The 14,098-nt window shown below is 49.4% G+C and overlaps 1 protein-coding gene across 1 annotated transcript; it reads left to right on the forward strand.

Moving 5' to 3' along the window:
* The first annotated feature begins 756 nt into the window (after positions 1 to 756).
* Positions 757 to 2,013, forward strand: LOC127348170 (putative F-box protein At3g52320). Its single transcript, XM_051374259.1, has one exon. It carries the CDS (start codon positions 757 to 759, stop codon positions 2,011 to 2,013), a length of 1,257 nt encoding a protein of 418 aa, XP_051230219.1.
* Positions 2,014 to 14,098: the final 12,085 nt, after the last annotated feature.

Consider the following 14,098-nt stretch of genomic DNA (forward strand, 5'->3'; position numbering starts at 1 on the left):
CCAAATTAGCGATGGCAAGATTCAAAAAAGAGAAGATTAAGGAACAACGAGACACATGTGAGCCCCTTTCGCCCGCTCGTGTGTGTGCGAGAGTACCGCTCACACATAATGCCTCTATAGTCCACGCTCTTATTGGGCCGGCCTAGGGAATGGGTCCTTATATATTTTTTTGTTTCCTTTTTCTATTATTTCATTATTATTATTATTTTCTTTGGGAAAAAACAAGACTGAAAACTTTTCAAATCTGGAAATAAGATCATATTTGAAAAGGTTTGGATTAAAAAAATATTTAAAGTTGCAAATTGTTCAAATCTGAAAATTGATCAAAGATGGAAAATTTTCAAAAAATGAAATTTGTTCAAGTTTCAAAATTTGGAAAAACTTATAATTTAAAATTGTTCAAATGAGAGGAGTGAAGAATGGAAGAAAAAAAGAAACCCAAAGAAATAAACCAGAAGCCTGTGTGGCCTGGCTTCTTGTACCGATCGAGCGCAAGGCCCAGGTAAGGCTGGCCGGTCTTTCTTCGGCAGACACGGGCCAAGCTCTCATCGCAAGTAAAATAGGAGCACTTGTTTTTCGCTGATTTACCTCTAAATTGGGGCCCTGCATAGAAACCTGCCCGTGTCCGAGTCAAATCGGTACTGCTGCATATATGCCGATAAAACCGTGGGATCCATCTTTTTCTTGAACGAGTTTTTTTGTTGAACGAGGTGTGCGCGCGGCAGATCAAAGCCGACGACAACTCACTCGTGCGTGATGCACCCTTCCTCATCAGGAAAAAAAGAACCCAAGAAATCCAAGCTAGTCACGCCGGACGTGCCTCATGAGCTGATTGCGACACAGATCCTTGTCCATCTTCCCGTCAGGTCGCTGCTGCGGTTTAGATGCGTTTGCAAGTCATGGCACCACACCATCGACAACGACTACTTCATCCAAGCACACCTCCGTGTCCGCAACCTATCCCTCCTCGTCGCCCCGCTGATCAAGAACACCAACGATGACCGCGGAGAAGAATTCATCATCGCCGGCTTGCACCGTTGGGATCACAAGCGTAACCCGGGTGGCGCCGCGGCAGCTACCCTAATACACGACATGGCTGACTACGACCACTTACCCTTCCCCGACAAGAGAAACGCGCACGACCTCGCGCACTGCGACGGCCTAGTGCTGCTGCCCACCGATGCCAAGGTGATCGTGCTCAACCCAGCCACACGGCGCGTCCTCACGCTTCCCTCCAGCCCGCACTCCGTGAGGCCTCCTAGACTCCCAGCCCACATCCGAGGCCATCAGGCCTTTGGCTTCGGCCATGACCTTCGCTCCAGCGCCTACAAGGTTGCTCGATTCTTCTACCGCTGTGACAAGGATGGCTACCACTGCACCACGGGGATGGAGGTGTTCACCCTGAAAACGGACAAGCATTGGCGCGAGACAGCTGTGCCACCACCGTACCCGGTCATGGCAGGGCGAACTGCGACCTTCTTCAAGGGCTCCTTGCTCTGGACAGCCCAGGCCTCGCTTCTGCCCAACACCCAGGGCTTCATCCGCTTTAACTTGGAAGATGAGTCCTTCAGCATCACGCCGCCACCGCCTACTTGTGGCCCAGGGCTAGACTATGCGGCATCCAGCTTAGCCGAGCTACGAGGAGAGTTGTGCCTATGCGTGCCTGGTCAGCGAGGAGCCGACGGAAGTTCGCTAGAGATGTGGATGTGCGCCGATCTTGGTACCAATGATGAGGCACCCCGATGGCACCGGCGCTATATCATCCGCTTCGCCCCCTTTTGTAGGTGGAGGTATTTTCGTCTAATTTCCATGCTTGATGAGGAGCCCGTGTTCCAAGCCGGGTCCGACCATCTCGTGCTCTACGGTATCCAGAATGGAGATGGTGTCTTCAATGATATGGTCAGCCTCAAGGACACAATGTATCAGAATGCCGATAATGACAGCAAACACAGTCATATGCTTGTCGAGTACATTGATGTGATCCCCTACGTCGAAAGCCTGGTTCCACTCTAGGCCTGTCCAAGAATTAAGAATTTGTATTAATGTTTTTGTCCATCCCAATTTCTTTAATAATTATTAGGGGTGCTGCTCAGACCCTCGCACAATATTTGATAAATATTTCACGGATTTTATGGATATTAAAATATGAATTCATATCTCGAGATCATTTCCTAAGGTTTTCAATTCTCTTACTCTCAAGTTTCACAAATGGTGCTCTGAAATGATCATCATGATGCACATTAGGACTTTCAATTACCACGTGTTGTTTTTTTGTTGTGGTCAATCAACGTGTATTCCATATGATTTTTTTTGTTGGCAATTTTACCGTTGGAGAAACCCCTACGGTGTGATTTTATATTATATTAATATAAGGATGCACTATAAAAAAATAGGAAGCTTCGTATGATTTCCTATCCGGTACTTAGAGCATCTCCAATCGCGTCCCCAAACCGTCCCCCAAACCGTGCCAGATTGAGCATTTGGGGGACATGTTTCGTTCGTGCCGCGTTTGGGGGACGTGTTTCATTCGTGCCGCGTTTGGGAGACGTCGCTCCCCAGTCGCGTCCCCTAAACAAAATTTCGAAATTTTAAACTTAGATTCGATTAGATTCATCCAAACTTGGCATATATTACATAGATTCGAACGAAATTTAACTAAATTTAAACTAAACCTAATCTAGAAGTACTTGCGGCGGCCGGAGGCGTCGTAGTACTGGTGGAAGTTGTACATGTCGTCGGTGACGACCTCCTGCTTGACGCGTTCGTCGGGCTGGTCGACGGGCTCGTCCTTCACCAAGCCGCTTGGTCCTGTCTCGCCGTCGTCGGTGAGGTCCATGAGCGGCTTGCCGAGTCGCGGATGGACATGGCGAGTTGCGGATGGACATGGCGATCGCCATGTCGGGGTCGCCCCTCCAGGCGTCCTTGTCATTCATCGACGCCAAGCATGCCGCCCGCAGCCCTGGGCAGTCCTCGGGGTCATCGCTGCTGGCGATGAGCCGCTGCTGCCGCTCGTACTCCGCCAGCCGCGTCGCCTTCGCCACTTCCTCCGGCTCCTCCTTCATCTTCGGCTTTGGGATGAGGAGGGTGCCGCCACACCTCTCTTGCGGCTGCCGGCTGTCGCTGCCGCCACGCCTCGTGTTGACGGGCGTCGCCGGCTCCTCCTTCACCACGCGTTTGAAGACGGTGTAGGGCGCCGAGCGGTACGACGAGGACGGCGTCGATCGGGCCGTTCCTGAGGAAGAAGAGTTCGAGGAGGACGAGTACGTCGTACTCCTCGGCTGCCATTGCAGTGGTCCTCCTCGAGGAGACGGTGGCGGTGACGGCAGCGTCTCCAACCTTGGAGCGCCGTTGCGGATGTCGCGGATGACGCTCTCGAGGGTGCCCCCCGGAATGCCCCAGAACAGGGCACGGCCGTCCTTGTTCCAGCTGTTGGGCCCGCCGACGAGGCCGGTGGTGCTGTACATCTCGACGTCGTACTTGGCCTTGAAGTACGTCGCCCACCAGTCGTCGTTGTCGTTGGCCGCCCATGTCGGATCCGCCCGCTCCTCGGCGGTGAGTTGAGCCCGCCGGGCCTTGATGCCGTCCCTCCATTGGTCCGTGCCCGGCTTCAGCGGCGGCGGGACGCCAATGCCGTTCACGGTCATCTTCCAGCCGCCGCTGCTTGGTAGCCGCATGTCCGGCGGGACTGGATATTGGGCGTGGTACAGCGCCCACGCCTCCGCCACGGTTAGGCTGCCGCGACCGAAGCCGTTCACCGCGGCGATCTTGCGGGAGGACGTGGTCGACATTCTTTGGAGCGGCGAGGAGAAGATCTGGGAGGGGGTGAGGCGGTGGCGACGAGAAGGTTTGTGAGCGGTGAGAGATTGGGACGAACCGCAAGGCGTCTTAATGTACAGCGGAGGCAGCGGGTGGTTGCACGCAATAACGCCGACGCGGACGGCCCCGCGGCCATGCACGACGAGACGCGTCCCTGCGTCGCCGCGGAAACCAGGGACGCCATTAACGTCACTTGACCAAAGGTAGGCGACGGAGTTTTAGCCTTCCGAGCCGCTGACGCGTCGGGCCCGCGCCGCTTCGTCTCGCTTTTCGTTGTGTCAGGCGTGCCCGGTGCGTCCCCTGTGGGACGGGGATGGGCTCGGGGCGCCGGACACCGTATCGGGCCGCGCCGGACAAAAATCGGCTTTGGGGACGCGGCTGGAACGGTTTTTTTTGTCCGGCGCCCCCAAAATCGGTTTGGGGGACGTTTTGGAGAACGCGACTTGTCGTTGCCTAATCGACGGTACCCCGGAGGAGGGATCCTCACGAGGGGGAGAAGAAGTAGGGGCCATAGGGCGGAGTGCACACGGGACGGTGGTACGCGATTTACCCAGCTTCGGAACACCTGCACGATGACAGAGCCTACTGCTGCTTGTCTGGAATTATCTGGGCGCTTTCGCGTTGTTACAATGAGTTGTTCTTCTTGTGTCTAGCTCGAGATCTCCCCTCAGGGCTCCCGGGATCTGGCTTATATAGGCGCCCGGATCTAGGGTTTCTACGGAGAGTCCTACCCGGAATACAAGTTGCCTAACTACGGAATATTACATTGCCGTGTACGTCAAGGATCCACCTATTCCTAACTTGTCGTCATGGATCCGGGTTCCTTCATGGGCCTTCACGGATCTGACTCCTGGCATAGACCTCTTCGGATCCGGGTACCTCTGTAGGTCGGTTCGGATCCGGGTACCTCCGCAGGTCGGTTCGGATCCGGGTACCTCTGTAGGGCGGTTCGGATCCGGCTACCTTCGTAGGGCGGTTCGGATCCGGCTACCTTCGTTGGGCGGTTCGGATCCGGCTACCTTCGTAGGGAGGTTCGGATCCGGCTACCTCATAGGTCGGTTGGGATCCGGCTCCTTGTTCCTGGGTTGGACATCTTCCATCTTGATCAACAATAACTAGGCCGCCCGGTGGGCCATATGCCATCATCTGTGGGCCACCCGGGCTTGCCGGAATCGGACCATGTCGATGGTATACCTATGAAGTATATCCACAACAGTAGCCCCCGGAGTTCTCCAAGATTCACCGTTCTTCCATCCAGCTCAGCTTGCGCATGTATCTTCATCCTTTGGCTGGAATGAATAATAGAGAATATTGAAGGACTCCAAACTTCATATCTCCAACCAAGTATTGGTCGGAAACTTCATGATCCAATGGTCAGATTCTTCGGAGACACCATCCAACGTAATCTTCGGTATGGATCCGACTAGCCAAATGTAGGTTCGGATCTGACTAGCCAAAATATATGTGCGGATCCGACTACCAAAAAATTAGGTGCGGATCCGGCTACCAAAAATTAGTTGCGGATCCGGCTACCAAAAATTAGTTGCGGCTCCGGCTGCCAAAAATTGAGGTGCGGATCCGACTACTAAAAATTAGGTGCGGATCCGGCTGCCAAAAATTGAGGTGCGGATCCGGCTACCAAATATTAGGTGCGGATCCGGCTACCAAAAATATATGTGCGGATCCGACTAGTTAGCCAGATTTTCGCAATCTTTGAAAATTTTCTTGACATAGCCATATGTATGTAGCCCCCGAGCGTTGAGTCGGCTTGCTCCAAGGAGACTCGATGCTCAGAAACTTAGCCCCCAAGCGTCAAGGTGGGAAATTTCCGGCATGTTGCTCCAAAGAGAACTTCATCGATGTAGCCCCCGAGCGCCAAGGTGAATTTACTTGAAAATCCGGCTTGGTGCTCTTAGAGTAGCTTTATCTTTATATGTGACTTAGGAATAGCGTAAATCCCAAGCATCTAGGCGAAAATTTCCAGCACTGATACCCGAAAGGAAACACACTTTTCACCTAAGACCAAACCGCAGCCCCCGAGGGTTGGTTCCGGCTAAGCATAGCGGAATCAAGACTCAAGTTGCTTTTCCAGCTGTGCACGCCATGGATCCGCCTAACCTCGGGGGACTGTTGTACGTCCAAGTGTCATGTACCTGATACATAAACATAAAAACATATTTGTATTAAATTGTTTCTTTGATCATGTTCAACGAACAAATGTAAGGCGGAACAAAAACGGCCTTTGAACAAATGTTTTAAAGCTGAAACTATGCAGCAGTTGAACAACATAAAACTGTCAAGGCGGAAAAAACTCGACTATCTTGAACAGTTAATGTAATTTATATGTTTTAAGCAAGTGCTGGTTTATCCGTTCTTCTGGTTTATATGCTTGACTTTTCGCGAGACGGCGAACTTTAAACACAGAATATCTGCTGAGGCGATAGCGCTTAATAGCGAAACAATCAAGAACCTCAGAAACAGAGGCCGGTTTTAAGTACCGAAATGTCACTACTAAGGAATCCACATATAAACAACAGAAAACGTGTAGGCCAGAAAACTCAAGCTAACGCCCGAAGGCGGAATTTTTGCAGCGTACTGGAGCCTTAAGCAGCAAAAACAGTACAAAGTTTTTCACGAGCGCGAGGCAAATCGTGGGAAAGATATGACCAACAGTGAAAGCGGTAAAAGACTCAGGATATGAGTGAACCAATCTTCATCTCATGATCATAAAATTTTAAAATTTTAAATATAAATAGGGACTTAGCTGTTTGGAGCGGAGTCAACGTCGGTCGTGGCGGTTTTTCTTCGGCGTTCCATCGAGCCGGTGCGAGATTGATTGTCGCAGTGGTCCTATAGGTGCGGATCCACCTACCAAAATTTAGGTGTGGATCCGACTTCCAAAAATTTAGGTGCGGATCCACCTACCAAAATTTTGGCATGGATCCGGCTACAAAAATATAGGTGCGGATCCGACTACCAAAAATTTTGGCATGGATCCGGCTACAAAAAACATAGGTGCGGATCCGACTACCAAAAACGTAGGCGCGGATCCGGCAACCAAAAACATAGGTGCGGATCCGACTACCAAAAACGTAGGCGCGGATCCGGCAACCAAAAACATAGGTGCGGATCCGACTACCAAAAATGTAGGCGCGGATCCGGCTACCAAAACCAGAATTTGAAATTTCCAAATCTAAGGCGGATTCTTTCGAAGCTCCAGCGACTCGGATCGGATCTTTGCAACTGCGTCCTGCTCGGCGGCGGTCGTAGCTGCAGTACTTACCAGAGCGTTTCCGTCGAAATTGACGGTCTCGCCGATGAAGATGTGTATGCCGCCGATTGGGACGATGGAGAGCTTGACGGGGTCGGTCCTAGCCGGAATCCAGCACTCGTTCGGAGGGACGATCGGAAAGTTTCTGGCGTAAAGAACACGCCCCACAGCGATGGTGTCGTCGAAGCTTCCCATGGCGGAACCCTCCCGGTTCCGGCCTCCAGACGCCGCAGGCCCCACGGTGGGCGCCAACTGTCGTTGCCTAATCGACGGTACCCCGGAGGAGGGATCCTCACGAGGGGGAGAAGAAGTAGGGGCCATAGGGCGGAGTGCACACGGGACGGTGGTACGCGATTTACCCAGCTTCGGAACACCTGCACGATGACAGGGCCTACTGCTGCTTGTCTGGAATTATCTGGGCGCTTTCGCGTTGTTACAATGAGTTGTTCTTCTTGTGTCTAGCTCGAGATCTCCCCTCAGGGCTCCCGGGATCCGGCTTATATAGGCGCCCGGATCTAGGGTTTCTACGGAGAGTCCTACCCGGAATACAAGTTGCCTAACTACGGAATATTACATTGCCGTGTACGTCAAGGATCCACCTATTCCTAACTTGTCGTCATGGATCCGGGTTCCTTCATGGGCCTTCACGGATCTGACTCCTGGCATAGACCTCTTCGGATCCGGGTACCTCTGTAGGTCGGTTCGGATCCGGGTACCTCTGCAGGTCGGTTCGGATCCGGGTACCTCTGTAGGGCGGTTCGGATCCGGCTACCTTCGTAGGGCGGTTCGGATCCGGCTACCTTCGTAGGGCGGTTCGGATCCGGCTACCTTCGTAGGGAGGTTCGGATCCGACTACCTCATAGGTCGGTTGGGATCCGGCTCCTTGTTCCTGGGTTGGTCATCTTCCATCTTGATCAACAATAACTAGGCCGCCCGGTGGGCCATATGCCATCATCTGTGGGCCACCCGGGCTTGCCGGAATCGGACCATGTCGATGGTATACCTATGAAGTATATCCACAACACGACTGGAGATGCTCTTACTAATTTGGCATCCAACAATGTTGCATTAAGCAAATACAAAAGATTCCGCAGCGAATTGTGTTTTTCCAAGGTAAACTTGTGTTGCAATAGGCATTGGCGTCGCTTGTACAGGTTATAGTTTATGTCGCAGCAGCGCGAAAAAATGAATGTTGAGGCTCTGGGCGAGGCCGCTATCAAGACCTTGAATTGCAGCCGTCTAACGTTAGCGCCAGCCGGTCTGCCTCCTTGGTCCTCTCCACTTCATCTGAATCAAGATTCTTTTGCCTTGCGACGGATGGCGAGGAGTCCGAGGAAGAGTCTTGCTCGTCCGAGTGAAAGGGTACTTTGGCCCTATGTTTGTTTTTGGTAATTGATGATAATTCCTATGGATTAATATTTTCATTAAGTTTTTGTTTAAAGGGATAATCCATAGGTTTTGCTTGAATACCATTTGTTGGATTCAAGATACTTATTACCAAGAGAGAAGGTTTGACTTGAAGTCGGTGTCACAATCCTCCAAGGCTCATGAGTTGAGCTTTTAGTGACTAAGATCTAGAGCATGGCATCAAATGAAGTGTTCCGGCTTGAATGAAGCATGAGCGACGTCATCAAGATCAAGCGGGACACGATTAATTTTCTCGCCCTCTTATGGTGTTGGGTGACGATGTGAAAAGGGAGAAGAACATCGCGATAAATGAACTCGAAGATGAAGTTCGAAAGAGCACGACAAGGTAGTCTCCCTTTTCGGTTTTTCTTGAGTATAGAACCCTGCACTATTAAGAGGAGGTGGGAGTCGTTATTTGGTTCTTTGGCTCAAATCATCTTTGTCTTTCATTCCATTCGTTTGGTATCTTTCATCCATCTTATATTGGCCACCATATGCCGCCTTTGATCCATTCTATTCCACATCTCCAAAGGTGGCTCGAGTTTTCACTCGGCGCTTGCAATTTCGTTTCTTCGTCACAAAAATATTTTTTCTCCAAAATATTCCGCTCTTACTCTCGTCAGCATTTTGCTTCTAAAAGAGGTTCAAAGTTTGCTCCGCTTTTTGCCAAAAGAAATAAAAGAAAAAATGGCAGAACAGTAGTTCGGACCGGTCAAACCGGCCGGCCCAAATTTCGCCCGCACGCTGCCTCGATTCCATCGCCAGCATCGGTGGCGGCCGCATGCTCCCGTACGCGCGGCCTGCAGCTCTATTTCTCCAATCACTATGCATGCACGCGCATACTGCTGGCTGCTCTTGCTTTTCACTTGCGCATGCTCCATCCCATCGCTGCTCACGCCCGTGCACGTTCGCCCCCGTTCGCCCGCAGCCGCGTCGCGCCTCGCTAGCATAGGCCACGCTGGCTGGGCGACTGAACGCCCGCTCGGCCACGCGCTCGCCTCCCGCACGCATCACGCTGGCTCGCCCGATTTTCTCGCTTCCGCAAAGAATTGATGGGCCGGTATGACCGGTCCCAGGCCGGTCATACCGGCTGACTCTCCTGTTTTCTGTCTAGCACGCTGCATTTGTTGTTCCAGTCAACTGAGCTCGGTATGACCGGGCCCAGAGCCCTTTCGATGTGGCGTTGGAGTTTTTGAAGGATCCGCAGGAGGATCCTGGCTGGACGAAGATCAGTAGGAGGGGCGTAGAAGCTTTCATTCATTCCACTCGGTGGGCGTAAATATTATTACAAAGGACCTCATGAAATGGGAAATTATACATAGGCCCCTGGTATTTGTAGAAAAGACCTCACTAAAAACTATGCAAAAGCAATCAAGTCCTTCTCTTTCCAATGCACAAGAACCAAGGTCACACAAGAGGCTGAAGCATATCAAGCTGCGTTACCATTCGATTCGCGAGTACATCGAAGATGTAGAAGTAAAGATTTGCAAAGTATACACTGATCTGAATGTAGCAGATCCGTTGACTAAAGCTCTCCCTAGGGCAAATCATGACCAACACCAGAATGCCATGGGTGTTAGGTATATTACAATGTAATCTAGATTATTGACTCTAGTGCAAGTGGGAGACTGAAGGAGATATGCCCTAGAGGCAATAATAAAGTGGTTATTATTTATATCTTTATGTTTATGATAAATGTTTATATATCATGCTATAATTGTATTAACCGAAACATTAGTACATGTGTGATATGTAGACAAACAAGAAGTCCCTAGTATGCCTCTTAAACTAGCTTGTTGATTAATGGATGATTAGTTTCATAATCATGAACATTGGATGTTATTAATAACAAGGTTATATCATTATATGAATGATGTAATGGACACACCCAATTTAGCGTAGCATAAGATCTCGTCATTAAGTTATTTGCTATAAGCCTTCGATACATAGTTACCTAGTCCTTATGACCATGAGATCATATAAATCACTTATACCGGAAAGGTACTTTGATTACATCAAACACCACTGCGTAAATGGGTGGCTATAAAGGTGGGATTAAGTATCCGGAAAGTATGAGTTGAAGCATATGGATCAATAGTGGGATTTGTCCATCCCGATGACGGATAGATATACTCTGGGCCCTCTCGGTGGAATGTCGTCTAATGTCTTGCAAGCATATGAATAAGTTCATAAGAGACCACATACCACGGTACGAGTAAAGAGTACTTGTCAGAGACGAGGTTGAACAAGGTATAAAGTGATACCGAAGATCAAACCTCGGACAAGTAAAATATCGCGTGACAAAGGGAATTGGTATTATATGTGAATGGTTCATTCGATCACTAAAGTCATCGTTGAATATGTGGGAGCCATTATGGATCTCCAGATCCCGCTATTGGTTATTGGTCGGAGTGAGTACTCAACCATGTCCACATAGTTCACGAACCGTAGGGTGACACACTTAAAGTTGGATGTTGAAATGGTAGAAATTGAATATGGAATGGAGTTCGAATATTTGTTCGGAGTCCCGGATGAGATCCCGGACATCACGAGGAGTTCCGGAATGGTCCGGAGAATAAGATTCATATATAGGATGTCATTTTATGTGAATTAAAATGTCGCGGAAGGTTCTATGGAAGGTTCTAGAAGGTTCTAGAAAAGTCCGGAAGAAACCACCAAGGAAGGTGGGACTCCACCTCCATGGCCGGCCAACCCTAGTGGGGGAGGAGTCCCAAGTGGACTCCCCCTTAGGGGGCCGGCCACACCCCCATATGGGAGGTGGAAATCCCACCTTTGGTGGGAGTCCTAGCTTGGCTAGGTTTCCCCTTCTTATGGGAAGTTTTTGGTTCGGGTCTTATTCGAAGACTTGGAGACCAACTCTTGGGAATCCACCTATATAATGAGGGGCCAAGGGAGGGGGCCGGCCACCCCAAGACCACAAGCTGGCCGCCCCCCTTGAAGTGGCCGGCCACCCCCTCCCAAACCCTAGCCGCCCCCCTCTCCTCCATATCTCCCGCGTAGCTTAGCGAAGCTCCGCCGGACTTCTCCACCGACACCGACACCACGCCGTCGTGCTGTCGGATTCAATAGGAGCTACTACTTCCGCTGCCCGCTGGAACGGGGAGGTGGACATCGTCTTCATCAACAACCGAACGTGTGACCGAGTACGGAGGTGCTGCCCGTTCGTGGCGCCGGAACCGATCGTGATCAAGATCTTCTACGCGCTTTTGCAAGCGGCAAGTGAACGTCTACCGCAGCAACAAGAGCCTCCTCTTTTAGGTTTTGGAATCTCTTCAAGGGTGAGACTCGATAATCTCCTCGTTGCTACCGTCTTCTAGATTGCATCTTGGCTTGGATTTCGTGTTCGCGGTAGGAAAATTTTTGTTTTCTATGCAACGTTGTCCTACAGTGGTATCAGAGCCGTGTCTATGCATAGATGGTTGCACGAGTAGAACACAATGGTTTGTGGGCGTTGATGCTTTTGTTATCTTTAGTTGAGTACTTTGCATCTTTGTGGCATAGTGGGATGAAGCGGCTCGGGCTAACTTTACATGACCGCGTTCATGAGATTTGCTCCACGCTCGACATGCAACTTGTATTGCATAAGTGGCTTTGCGGGTGTCTGTCTCTCCTACTATAGTGAAGATTCAATTTACTCTTCTATTGACAACACTAGTATCACCATTGTGGTTCATGTTCGTAGGTAGATTGGATCTTACTCGAAAACCCTAAACCACGTAAAATATGCAAACCAAATTAGAGAACGTCTAACTTGTTTTTGCAGGGTTTGGTGATGTGATATGGCCATAATGTGATGATGACTATGTATGAGATGATCATTATTGTATTGTGGCAACCGGCAGGAGCCTTATGGTTGTCTTTAAATTTCATGTTGAGTAGTATTTCAAAGTAGTTGTAATAGTTGCTACATGGAGGACAATCATGAAGACGGCGCCATTGACCTTGGTGCTTCACCGACGATGATGGAGATCATGCCCGTTGATGATGGAGATCATGTCCGTGCTTTGGAGATGAAGATCAAAGGCGCAAAGACAAAAAGGGCCATATCATATCACATATGAACTGCATGTGATGTTAATCCTTTTATGCATCTTATTTTGCTTAGATCGCGACGGTAGCATTATAAGATGATCCCTCTCACTAAAATCTCAAGATAATAAAGTGTTTATCCTTAGTAGCACCGTTGCCAAGACTTGTCGTTTCGAAGCATCTCGTGATGATCGGGTGTGATAGAATCAACAAGTGCATACAACGGGTGCAAGCCAGTTTTGCACATGCGGATACTAAGGTGGCCTTGACGAGCCTAGCATGTACAGACATGGTCTCGGAACACGTGATACCGAAAGGTAGAGCATGAATCATATGATTGATATGATGAACACTTTGAATGTTCGCCATTGAAATCACACCTTGTCTCGTGATGATCGGACTTAGGTGCGGTGGATTTGGTTCGTGTGATCACTAAGACAATGCGAGGGATATTGTTTTGAGTGGGAGTTCACCTAGTTTTTAATTAAGTTGAATTAAAATTTGAACTCAATTTGTCATAAACTTAGTCTAAACTATTGCAAATATATGTTGTAGATATGGCGTCCTCAATCAATTTTAACCAGTTCCTAGAGAAAGAAAAGCTTAAGAGCAACGGTAGCAACTTCACCGACTGGTTCCGTCATGTGAGGATTTTCCTCAATGGCGGAAATCTGCAATATGTGCTTGATGCACCGCTAGGTGACCCTCCTGCAGAAACTGAAACCGATGAAGTAAAAGCTGTTTACGCAACTCGGAAAACTCGGTACTCTCAAGTTCAGTGTGCCATCTTATGCAGTCTGGAAGCCGATCTTCAACAACGTTTTGAGCACCACGATCCACATGAGTTGATCAATGAGTTGAAGACTATATTTGAGACTCATGCGGCCGTGGAATGCTATGAAGCATCGAAACACTTCTTCAGCTGCATGATGGAAGAAGGCAGCTCCGTTAGTGAGCACATGCTCGCCATGACCGGGCATGTGAAGAAACTCAGTGACTTGGGAATAGTGATTCCTAATAGACTGGGGATTAATCGTGTCCTTCAATCACTGCCACCTAGTTACAAGAACTTTGTGATGAACTACAATATGCAGAACATGAACAAAGAGTTACCTGAACTCTTCTCCATGCTAAAATCTGCTGAGATTGAGATCAAGAAAGAGCACCAAGTGTTGATGGTCAACAAGACCACCAGCTTCAAGAAACAGGGCAAGTCTAAAGGCAAGAACAGGAAGAGTGGCAAGAAAGCTGCCACGCCTCCTGTGAAACCTAAGACTGGCCCTAAGCCTGATGCTGAGTGTTATTACTGCAAGGAGAAGGGACACTGGAAGCGTAATTGCTCCAAGTATTTGGCGGATCTGAAGAGCGGCCTTGTCAAGAAGAAGAAAGAAGGTATATCTGATATACATGTTATAGATGTTTATCTTACTGGTTCTCGTACTAGTACCTGGGTATTTGATACTGGTTCGGTTGCTCATATTTGTAACTCGAAACAGGAACTAAAGAATAAACGAAGACTACTAAAGGATGAAGTGACCATGCGTGTTGGAAATG

The sequence above is a fragment of the Lolium perenne genome, chromosome 4 (genome assembly GCF_019359855.2).
Source record: "Lolium perenne isolate Kyuss_39 chromosome 4, Kyuss_2.0, whole genome shotgun sequence".
NCBI classification, from domain to species: domain Eukaryota; kingdom Viridiplantae; phylum Streptophyta; class Magnoliopsida; order Poales; family Poaceae; genus Lolium; species Lolium perenne.

What these genes read in the sequence shown, in the direction of transcription:
- LOC127348170 (XM_051374259.1), top strand. Translation starts at nt 757, where the DNA reads ATGCACCCTTCCTCATCAGGAAAAAAAGAACCCAAGAAATCCAAGCTA.